This window comes from Physeter macrocephalus, chromosome 2 (assembly GCF_002837175.3).
Source record: "Physeter macrocephalus isolate SW-GA chromosome 2, ASM283717v5, whole genome shotgun sequence".
NCBI lineage: Eukaryota > Metazoa > Chordata > Mammalia > Artiodactyla > Physeteridae > Physeter > Physeter macrocephalus.
Window position 1 is genome coordinate 100732177 of NC_041215.1, and position 16695 is coordinate 100748871.

Sequence of the window (16695 nt, forward strand, 5' to 3'; positions counted from 1 at the left end):
CTTTATGATTTTTAGATGATTCTGAGGTTTTACCTTCCACTCATCTCAAGCTACACAGGCTCAAGATGGAAAAAGCATTTATCAGTATCATGATCATAATTAAAGAGGATTTTAAAATGTCTACTGTTAGTAACAGGAGAAGTTTAAATACCACAGCCTTATGGAAGGCAATAAAAACTTCAATTCCCAGCTCATGTCTTTAAAATTCAAAACCTACAAATAACGTAACTTTTTATGATGGTATTACATTTGTATTCATGTTCACTCATCCAAATAGTAACGTGCTATCTTAATCATTAAGTGCTCTCTTTGCCATTTCATATCTGTGATATGTGTCAAAATATCCCAGAATATCAACCAATGCTACTCCAGTTATAGAGGATTTTCTACCACTATGTAATATTTTAAGAAAATATTAAAACTTTCTGCCATCATGCAATATTGGAAACAAAGACTATTCAAACTTTAATGCATCTCTTATGTTGATTCAATAGGAAATCCTATGAGAATATTTTTGGCTTTCACACATTTCTGTAAGAGATTTGGTTGTTTTTCCCAAGCTGCTTTTCCTACTCTAAATGATTTATTTCAGATTATTGTGGATTTAGATGCAATGAAATAAAATGATATGTAAAATCCAATCTTGAGCATATTTTCAGCTCAAGGAACACTGAAAATATATTAACATTTTCCTCAAAATAACATTAAATATAAATCCTTAAAAGCTCTTCAAAAATTAGATTGCTTCCCAAGTCTGACAATCTATTACTAGAAACCAGAGCCTGTGGTTAAGACAGGTAAAAGACAGGTATTTAAGGTATTTTTAACAGGGATATGTTAGTCTTTCTACTTCACTCTGGTACCATTAAGTGAATCATTCCTCCAATGCATTAGTGAGGGAAAATCACTTAGCGGTAAACCAAGACAGCTTAAAACACTGACTTTCAAAAAACTGCCCTGAAACCAGAAATACTTTCACTAAGACATTAATGTTTTATAATAATTATTACCATCTTGGGGAAATAAGTTCTTGCCTGCTTATGTGATTAAAACTTCTCCTTCCTACAAAAAAGTATTACCTGCATGCCGAAGCCAAACCACTGCGAGGTTGTATCTTTCAGAGCAGACTAGCGCACTAAGGAGGGGAAGTGCAGAATTATATTCACCAACATCCAGAAAAGCTTCAGCAACATCGAGATAGAGGTCTCCCATGTCTTCGGGATTCTGTTCCACGAGTGTTGTCAAGAGAGGCTAGACTCCAACAATTAACAGCCGGAAGTCAAACAGTCATTACAAATACACTCATCTACTTATATTTCTCTTTTTAACATATACAAAGTTATCTGAGGTAAATCTAAGAGAAGAGAGGCTTAATAAAAACAGCTTTAAATAATCACTTTTTAAATTCATTTCTGAGTCTCTGTTAAAAAGAATTCATACTGCCGTCATTCACTCATTCAGCATACTGCTTCCGAAGGCCTGTTACAAGGCAGGCATTGCAGGAACTAGGGCAACACTGACCTGCTGTGCTCTTCCTCCGGCAAGTCAATAATGCCCAGGCCTCAGGGCCTCTGTGTCTGCTGATTTTCTGGAAAGCTGTTCCCTCTGGTACCTGCCTGGCTTACTTCGTCACTTCCTTCACATCATTATTCAAATGTCACTCTTCGGAGGAGGCTTTTCTTGACCAATTTAATACAATTGTAACTCCTCCCACCCCCAGTATTCCCTATTCTTCTCTGATTTTTCTCCAGAGCACTGATCACCAACTAACATCCTATATTTTATGTATTTATTTTATTTATTATCTAACCCCATTAAAACAAAAGATCCATGAGGACAGGGATTTGTATATTATATTCAATACTTTATCCTAAGGTCTGCAAAGTAGATGCCCAATACATTTTTTTATTCAATGAAATACTTAGTCCAAAGTCGGCAAAAGAGAACAGCTGTCAGAAACTGCCAATTGTCTAAAAGGCCCAATCTCACATTCTGATCTCTGGATTATTCTCATTTTAAAAGAAAAACAAATTATCATAAGCCCATTTCCAAACACTTAGCTTTTAAAAGACATTCACACAAAATAATCTGATGTTTACTGTGACTTCCTGGTTATTAATATGAAATCTAGGGTCAACTTAAAATTTCTTGTTATCTAAACATTGTAGATTTTTGATCTAAAGTATCTTAAGTACAAATCTTAATGTTACTTACATTAAGTGGTTCAAGGATGTTGAGATGTACAAGGCAGACCATCAACTTCACTGTGATATCTATTGGCACACCATCCGGTATAGTGCAGGAAACATTCTCACCAGCTGTGGATTAGACAGACAGACAAAAAGTTCCTATATGTAATCTTAGAAAGTGGGGCAAATGAAGCAAACTATACCTTCTGTGCAAGATCTCATTCACTTCACTCAAAGCAAATGATTCTACAGTCAATTCTAAGTTTGGCCAACTCTAGTTCTAGGTTCTTACACCTCTTTCGGTCTGTCCTTTGGTAGCAATTATCCTTCCTATTCTTTTCCTAATACCTTGACCACTTACTGAAAACCTACATAAACTCCCACACCTTCTTTCAAAACTACAAAGAACTAAAAAACAAAAGTGACAAATACGGATACATGAACTTTCTTTTTCTTCTTGAATCCAAAAGCCTCTTTTTAGTCTTCACTACAAAGAGGCTGAGAAAGGGATAAAGTAAAATAGTGTGCTTAAGTCTGAAGTAGCATTTTATGTGCATGCTTATGTTTCAAGTAGAATTTTTTCAATGCTTAAGTTTGAAATAAATTAGTAGAGAGCATTTTAAGCCCTTTTTGAAAAGTAAACTGCTTCAGTTCTAAAGGTTTTTGATAAGTTGCTCGGTAATTCCTTCTTTTTTCACATAGCACTATCAAGACCCTGGGTCAATGACAAATGCCAAGTTCAAATGGATGCACTGAGAAATAAAAGGGACCGAAAACACTGTTGTTGTTGTTTTTTGTTTTTTTTTTGCGGTACGCGGGCCTCTCACTGTTGTGGCCTCTACCGTCGCGCAGGCTCAGCAGCCATGGCTCAGGGGCCTAGCCACTCCGCGGCATGTGGGATCTTCCCGGACCGGGGCACGAACCCGTGTCCCCTGCATCAGCAGGCGGACTCTCACCCACTGAGCCACCAGGGAAGCCCCTGAAAACACTTTTTTTTTAAAAAAAAAGATTACCTGTGAGTGAATACTCACAAGAAAAAGATATGGAATCTCTGTTACGAAAAAATGCTCCTTGGGAAAACTTGTTATGAGAACACTAACTATCAATTTCAAAATGCCACATTATGAACAAGAGAGGATTACGCACACTCTCCTATGCAGAGGAAACTACAACTTTTATTCTCTTCTGAAGTGCCTTCTTCTGTAGTTTTTTTTTCTAGCACAATTCCAGAAAAATCTGTAATTACCTAAAAGAATGGGGGAAGAAAAGGAAATAATACGATAGGTATGTATGAAAAAGCTTTTCACAATGCAAAGATTTGTAGTTAATTCAAATAATCCTTACAAAACATAAATAAGCTATAAAAAGCAACAGTATGTCTCTTTAAAATAGGGAACCACTGTGATACATTAACATTTTTATGTCATATTAACTAATGCTTAACTGAAAATACGTAATTTCTGTATATCAAACCAATCTAATTTTCCCAACAGATTAAGAAATGAATCATAGCAATTAGTCTGGCTGCTGAGTCCTGCTACCCTGAAGGACAGACATATCTAGCACCTGTGATAACAGCAATAGCTTTTATTATATGGTAACTACATTTTATATTTCATACGGGACTATTATAAAATCTAAATGTGTCCATACAGACTTTAAATATATAATTTTAAATATAAGTAATTTAATATATATAACTAAAATGGGAATTGTCAATTTGTAAGAATTTCTAGAACACAGAAACGTGTTCAAAACCTAACAGAGAAACACATAAGTGTTCCTACCTCCAAAGCTCTGTCATATTGTTTATTAGAAATGTATAGTTCAGCTGCAATGTTAATATCTTCCATGGAGACTAGGCCCTGGTGCTTTGAGAAAGCTTCTTCAATTATGTTAATAGCTGAAATAACATCATTGGCTTCATAGTAACTCCTAAAAAATTAATGGCAAAATGGATGAGTGCTTATTTAATTCAGATTATAAAATTCATTTTCTTACACAGACCCTCTAACTATTAACTATGATTATCATCTTCTTAAAGTTTGGGAGGAGGAAAAAAACTCTTCTTTAAAATCATAATCAGAGCTGATCCAGAGAAAAATGTGTAATGTCATACATAACATTAAGCATCTCAGTCTCCCAGAGCTACTTCATATCATTCTAGCTCACTTCCTCTGTAATGCAATACCAATGACGTTCCTACCTCAATGGGATCTACAAAGCATTGATCCTACCACTTTTTTACTGTCTCTGCACCCTTCCTGTCCTCAGTTTCCTCCTTCTCTGTGATCCAACATTATAATTACTCCATTGCACACCTCATTTCTCCTGCCCTTCTCTCCCTTTATCAAAATCATCTGATAAAACTCCAACACCGGTTAATCCAAATATGCCTCCACCACAGGCTGCCCAGCTGCCCATGCTCACTAAACTCTGAATTAATGACCACTAGCCTCAAGTGGGCCCATGGTGCTGGTCAGCAATCTTACTACAGTTACCAGTCCAGGACTTCTCAAACTTGAATGTGCACACAAGTCAACTGGGAATCTTATAAAAAGGCATATTCTGATCCAGTAGTGCTGGGGCAGGGTTGAGATTCTACATTTGTGACAGGCTCTCAGGTAATACAAATACTTCCGGTCTGTGGGGTAGCAAGACCTCAAAGACCCAGACAGCTATTTCACATCTTCTCTCCAAACCCACAAGTCTCCCATCCTCACTCTCAGCTGATGACCTCATTTCTTATTTTACAAAGAGAATCAAATCAGACATCCCACATACTCCCAACACATCTACCTACTTACCCAGACCCATGGCCATATCTTTTGCCTTCTCCTTTTATCATAAGGCCAACCCTCAACTAGATCCCATTCCCTCCAATCTATTCAAGGATATCAATCAAGCAATTGTCCCTTCTCTCATGAATCTTCAATATGTCCCTTGGTTGTAGATCATTCCCACCTGAATACAAATATACTGTAATTTTTCCCAACTTAAAAATTATCTCTTGTTCCTACAACCCATTCCAATTACCTCACCATTCTTCTGTTCCCCTAATAAATTTCTCCAAAGAGCTGCCTATCCCCCAGACTCCCCCAACCCATCTCCAATGTTCATACTCAGTCCTCATCTTATGTGATCTACCTGCAGTATTTCACACAGATGATCATCCCTCCTCCTTGAAGTGCTTTCTTCAGTAAAAAATTCTAGAATATCATGTTCTCCTAGTTTCCTCCAACTTCACTGTCCATTTCCTTACAGTCTCCCTGCTGTTTCCTCCTCATCTTCCTGACTTCTAAACACTGTAGTGCCTCTGGGTTTAGTTCTCAGAACTCTTTCCTTCTCTGTTTCCCCTCCTCCTGCCCCCTCCCCCCATCTCTCTCTCTCTCACACACACACACACGCACACACACACCTTCCCTCATACCCAATACATCAGAAAATCCTTAGAGCTCGGCCTCCAAAATACATCCAGAATCTGGTTATTTCTTACCACCTCCTACGGCTTTTACCCTGGTCCAAGCTACATTATCCCTTCCATGAATTACTACAATAATTTCCTAACTGTTCCCCCCTGCTCCATCCTTACCATTACTCAATCTATTCTCAAAAGAGCAGGCAAAATTGATGCATTTAAAATTTAAGTCAGATCAAGTCACTCTTCTACTCAAAAACTTCCAATGGCTTCCAAACTCATTCAGATTAAAAGTCAGAGACCTTATAATGACCCACAAGGACCGAGGGATCTTTTCCTGATACCTCTCTAACATTACCCCTTCCTGCGCTCCCCCTAAACCCTCAGCTTCCATGTTGTTCCCTGAGCATACCTTTGTACTTGCCATTTCCTTTGCCTATAATATTCTTCCCTAATATCTATTCCCGTATCTCCTTCAGTTCACTTTCAGGTCAGTATAACCATAACATAAAGAATTAAGTCCTTCTCTAATCCCTCGATTTAAAATAAGTCACTCCTATTCCTCAACTTATCTCCCTTCCCTGCTTCATTTATCTTAATATCACTTACCAACATCTGACATACTACATATTTAGTTGTTTATTTGCTTACTGCCTGTCTCCCCCAACTAGAATGTAAGCTCCAAAACAGCAGGAAATTTTAAAACTCATTCAATACTGAATCTCCTGGTGCCCTGTACAGTGCCTACCTAATACCTAATTTATAGGTATATATATTATATATTTATATTTCTATAAATATATAATTTATATATAAATATATATATTTATATTTCTATAAATATATAATTTATAAATATATATATATTTATATTTATAATTTATAATTATTTCTGGAGGGAAAGTAGGGACTGAGAGAAAGTCTAATCAATCAGAAGTTATAGTAACAGAATTCCATGTAGGAAAGACTTCTATGGCAGTGGCAGAACTGTTCATTACCACCCTTTCCTGACAAGATTATAAATACAAGTGGAAAACAAATTTACTCTCATAGGCCATCTAATAATTCATAAACTAGAAGCCTACTGGGCTAACCAGTATGACAGACAAAGATTTGACTAAAAGAAAGTAACCTGGGAAGATCCTCAATGTTCATCATATACATCAGGGATCGATTAAGGGTTGCCTCCCCTCAACAAATTTCCTAAAAACACTTCCAGTATTCCTATATAGCCCATCTTTGGAAGCACAGTGAGTGATCTCACAGCGAAGAATCTTCATGACAATGGCCATGGAATTAACAGGGTTAACCTAAATACCCAAATCAGAGATGAACATGGTTAATCCTAGGCTGAAATAGTAGACATCCTAGAAGAGAAAGCATACCACAAGGCATTATGTAGCCAGAACGTTCCCTGCTTTGTTTTGCTGCACAGCATATCAGAGAAGAAAATGTAGTTGGGCATATTTTAGAATAAAATATATATCATAGTCAGTAGCATGTGCCAAATCTAAAGAAAAATTTTCATCTTAAAATGTTATTCTAGTACAGGCTCAAGATAAAATGATTACAGAAGATCTCAGAGCACATACATTTCAATAGCACATTTGCAATAATTTAATATTACTGCAAATGTACATACTTCAACTAAATTATGAAAACCTGGGAACCTAGTCATCCTTTCAGAACATGCTTCATTTTTAAACTTCTGAGCATGTGAAAGATAATCATATATCCAAATTTTTCTAAACAATCACACAGTTGACTTGGAAACAGAAAAGTACTGGGGGGGAAACCTCTATATTTAAGCACAATATAAAATACAAGAAGCAAAACACTTCACTGAACCTCAGTAAAAAGTATATTCACATCAAATATATGATTTGATTTCTAAAATAAGATGATTAATGAGGGCATTTATATATATTTCACTTTGAACTTACTTTGCCATATCTCTAGCCAATTGCATAAATCGTTCTCCATCAGATGGAGACAAAAGGTTTAAAATACGCCTATAACCATCCATTGCCATTTTGTGATCTCCCATCTGTTCATAAAGGCTTGATCGCTCCCACAGATAACGGACATTAGTAGGTTCATATTTAAGTGCTAAAAAGAAAAAAGGAATATAAATAATAGATTTATCATAAAAAGGGGTTCATGGTACCTGGGTGTGACCCACCTTCTTTTCAGAAAATCTATTAAACACTCTAAACTAATTCTCCAATACAACCAAGTGGGTTATTCTGGAATAAATCTACCTTCACAGGAACTCCAGACTAGGCTTGATCTAAGACCAAACAGAACCTGAAATCTCCATATTAATCTCCATTTGGTCACTGAAGTCTAATATTAACCCTCAAGGAACAGCTTAGAACCAACACTGATCTTGGTGGGAAACTGAAGGTCCTGTTCTTCTACCAACTTTTGTGCAGTATTAGCTCACAATATAAAGAAAGTCACTAATAACCATGAAAATACAGGGAGCCCAAACACTTACCTCTGGTATAACAGAATATAAGGAATAAATATATTTCAGCTAACATCACCCCAGAAGAGCAAGTACATTGATCAAAAAACCTATTATATAACATTTTATCAAAGAAAACTAGAAAAACACTTTTATTACCTTTTGTGTAGCAAAAAATAGCCTGCTTAATATTGTCTTGTTCCAGGGACATTTCTGCCAATCTAACCCATTCTTCAGTGTCACTGGGATTTAAATGTGCAGCAATCAACTCAAACTGCAGTGATTTCTCCATGTCACCTTGGTCCTCATATATCATAGCAAGAGTAGAAAATGGCTCATAAGCCAAAGGAGCTATAAGGAATAGATAAAAAAAAAAATCCATTGGTTGAGGGAAGAGGCTTGAGCTGACGTCAATTCCATGTTTCACACTATGGATCCTTTCTCTAATATTTAAACTTTTTAAATAACTTGAGCAGAATTATACAAACCACTTAATAGAATTGAGAATTTAGAAATAGTAGACGGGATTCCCTGGTGGCGCAGTGGTTAAGAATCCACCTGCCAATGCAGGAGACACAGGTTCGAGCCCTGGTCCGGGAAGATCCCACATGCTGCAGAGCAACTAAGCCTGTGCGCCACAACTACTGAGTCTGTGCTCTAGAGCCCGCGAGCCACAACTACTGAGCCCGTGAGCCACAACTACGGAAGCCCGCGTGCCTAGAGCCCGTGCTCCGCAACAAGAGAAGCCACCACAATGAGAAGCCTGCACACCACAACGCTTGCCGCAACTAGAGAAAGCCCGCGCGCAGCAACGAAGACCCAATGCAGCCAAAAATAAATAAATAAAATAAATTTATTTATAAAAAATAAACAGATATTTGCTTTAGTATATTTTCACATTTTTAAAATATTCTTTTCTGTAAGCAAAGTGTAATTTCATGAAAAACCCTACTCTCTACCATGCCCCCTTCAAGAAAATCCCCCTTTGCTAAGGCTAAACAGGGCTCACTAACTCAGCAAGTTCATCCTAATGAGCATCAGCCACAGCAGTGGGGTTAAATCTTCATGATCCAGCTTCCACACAGAGAAGTATGGGATTAATGGACAGAAGATACGTAAGTAGCACCTAAATCCAGATTATCAAAGTGAAAGGTTAATCCACATTTCTGAAATAATGTTTTTGAATTGAGGTTCTAAGATCACAAGGGATTAAAATCAAAGGCAATTGTCAAAATAAACAATTATAAACAAATAAAGGAACAGATAATACTGAAGTAGGAACCAAACAAAATATCCTAAAGGAAAAAATTCAATTAATCTTATTTCTGATGGGGTAAAAGAGGAAAAGCAGCAACCTCAAATTACTCTAATGAATAATCCAGGAATCTTCCAAGATTTCTAAAAGGACCCTAGACTAAATGAAAGGAAATGCCAAAATACTGAAAAGATAAATTGAAAGTTCACTCTAGTACAACTATCCCTGCCACTATGCAGGGCATCATTTGGCAACACATCAGGACAGCAAAATAATAAATATAAGTGATTAGTCAAAAAGTGACTTCTGAAGATATCCTTCAGTATGCCTGAGGTTTGCAGTTTAATGGAAAGATGACAAGTATATACTGTGCCTTTTATCAAAAAGTAGATTAAAATAATCTAACACTGTCTGATTTGGAAAATAGAAGAAAAACGAATACTCTTCAAAAGTGGTTTTAAAATAATGTTTGCCATATTTTAAAAAGACTAATACTATAAAACCCTAAAACTCCGAAAATGAAACATTCAAAAACAAATTTTAAAAAAGCCTGTAAGAGTTCAATAAATATTAATGATATTTCATTGAATCATACTCTGCGATTTTCACTTTCTTGGCAATGACTCCTATTCAATGCGAAAAGTGGTAAATCACTGTTATCACAATCACCTCCAAGCTTCTGAACATATCTTCCAAATAGCACAGTGAGGTGCTCCTCCATTTGTTTTAAAAGTCAGACTATTAGGGCTTCCCTGGTGGTGCAGTGGTTAAGAAACCACCTGCTAAAAAAAAAAAATCCACCTGCTAATGCAGGGGACACGGGTTCAAGCGGAGCAACTAAGCCCGCACGCCACAACTACTGAAGCCCACATGCCACAACTACTGAAGCCCACATGCCACAACTAAAGTCCACACGCCCTAGAGCCCATGCTCTGCAACAAGAGAAGCCACTGCAATGAGAAGCCTGCACACCGCTACGAAGAGTAGCCCCCGCTCGCTGCAACTAGAGAAAGCCCGTGCACAGCAACGAAGACCCAATGAAGCCAAAAATAAATAATAAATACATTTATTTATTTTAAAAAGTCAGACTATTAAACTGCTATTGTCAATAATCCCCACATTAAACACCTTGTCTTATGATTTCCATGCACATCAATATCGCCTCTTCACGTTCTCCTCGAGCAAAGCGAATGTTGGCTTCACCCATGAGACCTCTCAGAGCTCTGGGAAGTTTACTCCGAGGCCTTTTCTCCTGTACAGAACAAAAATGACATTTAGATTCAAACAAAAAATAAATCCAACAAAACTTTCCTACAGTAGCAAGTTCAAATCACAGTAAAATATTTAAAGAAAGCAAAAATCAAACTGGTCAGGCATTACTAAATTACTAATTAGAACAAATGTGGAACTGGATGCTATAAAATGGATTTATATGTCAGGAGATTTATGATGCAATCTACTGAAGATTCTCCTTTCAAATTTATCTACTCAGAATGAACTTGGTTAAAAAAATAGCAAGTTACAATATGGACCTTTTAATAGCAAAACTACAGTACATTTTGAGACATGCAATAATTAAAGTTTTACCTTTAAAAATCTCTAAAATGAAACATAAGAAACCAGTAACAGTAGTTGTCTCATAGTAGTTCCTTTCCTACAGTTTGAATTCTTTCAGAATATATGTATAATTTAAAGATTCTTTTTCAATTTCTATGTCACATTTTTACATTCCATTTATAAATACGAAAATAAGAAACAATTTACTTTCATCATTTTCTTGGTTTCACGATTGAGAACCATCTCTAATACAAACACATCGCCTGCAGTGGGTTGCTCAGGTGTCTCCTCCTCCTCCTCCTCCTCCTCCTCCTCCTCTTCCTCCTCCTCCTCCTCATCTTCATTCTCTCCAAGCATGGAAGCAAAGACCTTGTGAACTGACTTACTGACTCCATCTGATGTTTCTCCTAAAGAAAAATACATTGAGGTTGTAAAGAAAGCTTTAGCATACTCACTAGTTGAAAGAAAAAACAAACAGTATTTTCTGGAATATAAATTTCTACCCCAGCAATACCAAACTTGAAAGAAAAACACAGACAAATGAACACTCCCAAAAACAATCCAAAGAAAAAAGCTGTCACAAAGCCATGTATTCTACTCTGTAGGAATTGCTGACTCATCCTTTAGGCCTTATCCAGACATACAGGCAAAATTAGTGGGAAATCAGAAGCACACACAGTAACTGTTAAAAGCAGAGAGGAAAAAAAAAATAAAAGAATTGTAGGACATAGACCTAAGAACTAAACAAGTCTGGTGGTACATAACTAGGAGGTATAGAACAGTGGTTTAAGGTGGTACATAACCAGGGGGTGTAGCACAGTAGTTTAAGGTGATACATAACCAGTGGGTATAGCACAGTGGTTTAAGGTGAGGTCTCTAAAGCCAAGCTGTCTAGTTTCAAACTTCATCTCCATCTATCACCAGCTATGTTACCTTGGGCAAATTACTGAAGCTCTCTGTACCTCAGTTTGCTCATTTGTAAAAGGGGTCAATAATGTCTGCCTTATAGGGTAACTCTGAGGATGAGATGAGTCCTTATATATATGTACTTAGAAAAATGCCCAGCATATAGTAAGAGCTTAATAAATGCTATTATTAAAATTAAAATACTATTATTATTTCAGGAACAAAATAACATGACATATTTCATCTGTATCTGAGGATATCACTACAGTAAAATGATTTTTCTAAGTTCAGAATGATTATCTTTTTTTTTAAAATAAATTTATGTATTTATTTATTTATTTTTGGCTGCATTGGGTCTTCATTGCTGCACGCAGGCTTTCTTTAGTTGCATCAAATGGGGGCTACTCTTCGTTGTGGTACGAGGTCTTCTCATTGTGGTGGCTTCTCTTGTTGCGGAACATGGGCTCTAGTAGTAGTGGCACGCAGGCTCAGTAGTTGTGGCACACGGGCTCTAGAGCGCAGGCTCAGTAGTTGTGGTGCACGGGCCTAACTGCTCCACAGCATGTGGGATCTTCCCGGACCAGGGCTCAAACCCATGTCCCCTGCATTGGCAGGCAAATTCCCAACCACTGTGCCACCAGGGAAGCCCTCATAATGATTATCTTGAATGATCAAGAAAAGTTAAGCTTAGAAGCCAATTTTCTGTTAAAGCAGAGACAAGTAGCATATTCTAGAAAAGCTACAACAGTTAAAATTTTAAATATATATATATTCGAAAATCCTTAAGCTTATTCACGTATGTGAAATACCTCAAACCCCAAAGATGCTGAATAAATGAGATAGTCAATACACTTAAGGAAGAAGAGAATGAAAAAAACCCACGCGTTCTGAGCAACAGAGTAATTATTATTATGAAGTCATAATGATCATCTTCAAGAATTCTAAAAACCCAAAATAAATATGAAAAAAAGGTGTAAAATAAATCAATAAAATTTATTACAGTACAGAAAAAAAAAGAGAAAAGTCATATGATCATCTTGATACAGAGAAGCATTTTTTTTTTCTTTTTTGGCCATGCTGCATGGCTTGTGGGATCTTAGTTCCCCAGCCAGGGATCATACCTGGGCCCTGGCAGTGAAAGTGCCTAGTCCTAACCACTGGACCTCCAGGGAACTCCCCCAGAGAAGCATTTGATAAAATCCAACACCTATTCCTAATAAAAATTTTAAGTCAACTAGAAATGGAAGGGAATACCTTCAGTCTGATAAACAGTACCTACAGAAAATTTTCCACAAACACAGTTAACGGTTAATTATTCAAAGTCATCAGGAATGAGACAAGTATGCCTACTATCACCATTCCTTTCAATATTTTACTGGATGTCCTGGAGGTCCTAGCTAATGTAATAAGGGAAGAGAAATAAAAGACATAAAGATTAAGGAAGAAATAAAACTGTCATTCACAGATGACATGATTATATACATAGAATATCCAAAAGAATCTTTGCATAAAAACTGTCAGAATTCATGAATTAGCAAGGTTCCTGGATACAAAGTCAATATACAGAAATTAACTGCAATTTTTATATCAGCAACAATTAACTGAAAATGAAATTAAAAGAAGTCCCTATTTGCCTGGTGCTCAAGAATAAGACTTTTGCAGTGGAATTAATTCACCAATGTATAGGAGGAAAAAGACAATGACTCTAGTGGCCATATATTCCAATTAGCAGACTTTACCTGTTCAAAACTGACCCTTCCTCTGCTCTGAATACATGTTGAGTTACCAAAGGTCTTGGTAAAGTTCTGCGACAATACCTTCCTGGGAAATTGGGAGTTTAATATCTTAAAAGGACTGATGGAATTATCTGAGCTGAGGCTAGTATGCCTGACTGCTCATGGGGAGCTAGAACGGGATTCAACTAACCACCTTTTTTTAGGGAGGGCCTAATGGCCACCTCTCAGGGGCAGCTTTAGGTAAGAAAACTGGCAGGCACCCCATGGTGTCTGGTACTACAGTTGCACCTCAAAGATGTGATGATGGAACAGCAGCTCCTCCTCTGAGCAGATAAGGAAGGACTCACAGGTTTTAGAACTATTTCAGCCCCATTTTTCACTGCACTTGCCTGGCAAGGTAAGAAACTATAATCCCAATTTTCTCTCCTCTCTACCCTTTCTTCCCCACTTGGTCCAAGGAAGCAGGAACAAAACCTGTTCGTTTTCTGTCCACCCTACCAGTGTTTTCTCTGTGTAAAGTCTCATTTGTTTGGAGGGAAAAGGACCAGCCTCTATTTCTACCCACTAGGACTAGAAAGTTTAATTAAGTTCTCAATCAGACCTTACACCCAAATCTAAATTGTAACTGATAGTTCAGTATCCCAGGTTACTTGACATGGGTAAATGGATACCATGAACTATCATCAGTATTCTGATCACTAAAAAGGTGTATCAATCACCAGAAATTAATAAATTTGCATAATAATTCATCACTTAGGCTCTCATGAGTTTAATTAGTCTGGGTGCAGCAACCAAATATAATATCCGGTCATGCAGAGCTGAGGACTGGATCCTGGAATGAGGCAACATATCAAGATACCTCTTGTGTGTGTGAGGTCCCATATGGAGCCAACTGGCCTTCCACTCTGACATTTCTATCTTATCTCCCATAATTAAAAAAGTGGTTTGGAAGCCACTTTGTATAGAAGTATAATTCATTACAATTTGGGGGAATATAGTCTAGAAGAATTAGTAATCAAGTGAGAGAGTCAATTTAAAGAATAATGACTCTAAAAGGCTCCCAAACAAACGCTGATGTTGATTTGAAACACTTCTACACAAACATAACCCACTAAAATAACCATCATCATAATCAATAATTCAACAAATATTTATTGAGCACCTCTTACACACCAAGTACTATGCTCCTAATAAGCCAGGTATCAATGACAGAATACCACTGCAGGAAAAAAAAATAACACTTTCACTAAACTATTAGGTACCCTTAACATTTAATGCATTTAAGGTAGGGATCTTAACATACCTTCATTGACATCTTTGTCCTGATATTTGGTAGAGTCAATTCCTGATGATGATGGAACTGCAGAGTCATTTGGATTTTCTTCAGCTGATGACTTGCCTTTTTCCTGAAGACTCTGTGATTGAAAATTAATTAATGATTCTAAAAACAAGTGCACATTTAGCGCTCCCCAGTTGAGAATACAGCATCTGCCTCATTCTCTATTTCTATGACTTGAGCTCTGAACACATACATATGTGGAATCTAAATTTGAATATTGCCAAAGCATTTCATAGTACTTAGGTCTCATCCTTCAGGCTGAATCAGTCGTTTGTAAAAAATAATTTTTAAAACTTTGATGATTTCATTAATCTACACATTGTATCCTTGCTTTTTAAATGAAAAGAGACGGGGCGCTATTAGTTGCATGGTTTAGGAAGGAATCCAACAGCTAATCTCAAAAGGTGTAATGACTTTTATTTTCCCTCGTACTTCAAGTGAGAAGACATGGAAAGTTCATGTATTTCCTCATAAGTATAAAAAAATATGTACCAGAGATTTTGTTATCAGACAAGAAAATTCACTCTTTTCTGTGGAAGATTACACCACACCATTTGGAGCCTCCTCAAAAATGGAAGCTCAAATCACTCTGTCTAGAAACAGAGACACTGAGGCCTGAAGAAGAGAGGTGAGTTGCGCAAGAAGACAGTGGCAAAGCTATGACTAGAACCAGAGACTGACTCCAAACTCTACTCCCCACGCCCCCCATTTAATTTACCAGCGTTATGCTACCCTCAAATAAAAAATGCACTATTTGGCAACAGAAAAAAAGATAAGTGGTTACCACCGAGACAAAAGCTTTTTGGTGGGTGAAATGTTTTAAAGAGGAGCTTAGAACAGGGACGAGGTGAGAACCCGAGTTTCGGTAATAAGGGGAAGAAACTGCTAGAAGTACCCGGCCCGCCCTATCACAGCGAATGGGGTTACTGGGTCCCCCACATCTCTCTTAAGTGTTTTAGGGCGACAAGACAGTGGGGAAGTATCCTGGCCCATTATCTCACTTTCTTCTCACGGGTTTTTCTCTCTTCTCTCCGCCTTTCGAACTCCTCAAAGGAGATCTTCCCTTCCAGATAGTCGATGAGCTCCGGGCTGAACCCCGACATGTCTGCGGGGTTCTGATGTGCAGTTCCAGGAACAGAGAGAGCGAAACGGAAAAGCAGAGGCTCCAAGACGCTACCCCCAACGCCGAGGCGCTAAAAAAAAAAGACCCGTAGTCCTTCCGGGAAACCTGCCCGGCCTGCGCTGCAACCGCGGCGCTCGGGTTCCGCAGGAGCTTCTGGCCCCGCCTCTTCCTGGCGGCGTGGGCGTGGGCAGGACCCGGACTGGGCCGCGGCTGGACCCTCCCGGCAACAGGGTCGCTTCGCTTGTTGCTGGGCTCAGGCTTCCGGTTTAAGCTTATTAAGGAGTTGGAAAAAAAATGTGTTTTAAGGAAATGTTCCGTTATCTACATCATTTCCCGGAATTCTCCATTAAAATTCTGACTCTCAAGCCATTTCTTTTTTGAATGTTTTTTAAATTAATTTAATCTTTGGTGTAGTGATTTTTTTTTCTTAATTTAACCATTTGCTCTGCCACGTGCACGTTCCACTTTCCAGCTCTGCCCTGCCACAGAAAGCTAAAGTCCTCCCACAATTTATGGTTTAATCTCCTCCAATCAATGGCACCATTAGTTTTCCCCTCTTCCACAAATCCTCAAGCTCGCCCCTTCCTCAGACTCCTCAGTCTGTAAATAGGTCATCTAGACTTCACGTCCCACCTCTAATTCTCACGCAAATTTTCTTCTTTTCTTAACTGTTAAACTTTTAGAGAGAATCAAATATTTTCT

At 37.7% G+C, this 16695-nt stretch overlaps 1 protein-coding gene across 2 annotated transcripts in view; it reads right to left on the reverse strand.

The window, feature by feature from the left end:
* The window catches only part of GTF3C3 (general transcription factor IIIC subunit 3), a 31074-nt gene extending 15037 nt beyond the window's left edge, over window positions 1-16037 (reverse strand). Inside the window, exons 1-10 of one of the 2 annotated variants that reach the window (XM_007116330.4) lie at window positions 15872-16037; window positions 14835-14946; window positions 11097-11296; window positions 10461-10584; window positions 8237-8428; window positions 7551-7716; window positions 3977-4124; window positions 3336-3435; window positions 2215-2318; window positions 1080-1251 (exon numbers count right to left, since the gene is read on the reverse strand). In XM_007116330.4, coding sequence (XP_007116392.2) covers window positions 1080-1251; window positions 2215-2318; window positions 3336-3435; window positions 3977-4124; window positions 7551-7716; window positions 8237-8428; window positions 10461-10584; window positions 11097-11296; window positions 14835-14946; window positions 15872-15973 — 1420 coding nt within the window. In that variant the 5' untranslated portion in view covers window positions 15974-16037. The remainder of the gene's footprint in view (window positions 1-1079; window positions 1252-2214; window positions 2319-3335; window positions 3436-3976; window positions 4125-7550; window positions 7717-8236; window positions 8429-10460; window positions 10585-11096; window positions 11297-14834; window positions 14947-15871) is intronic. The other variant, XM_055089218.1, reaches the window with a different exon arrangement.
* Window positions 16038-16695: the final 658 nt, after the last annotated feature.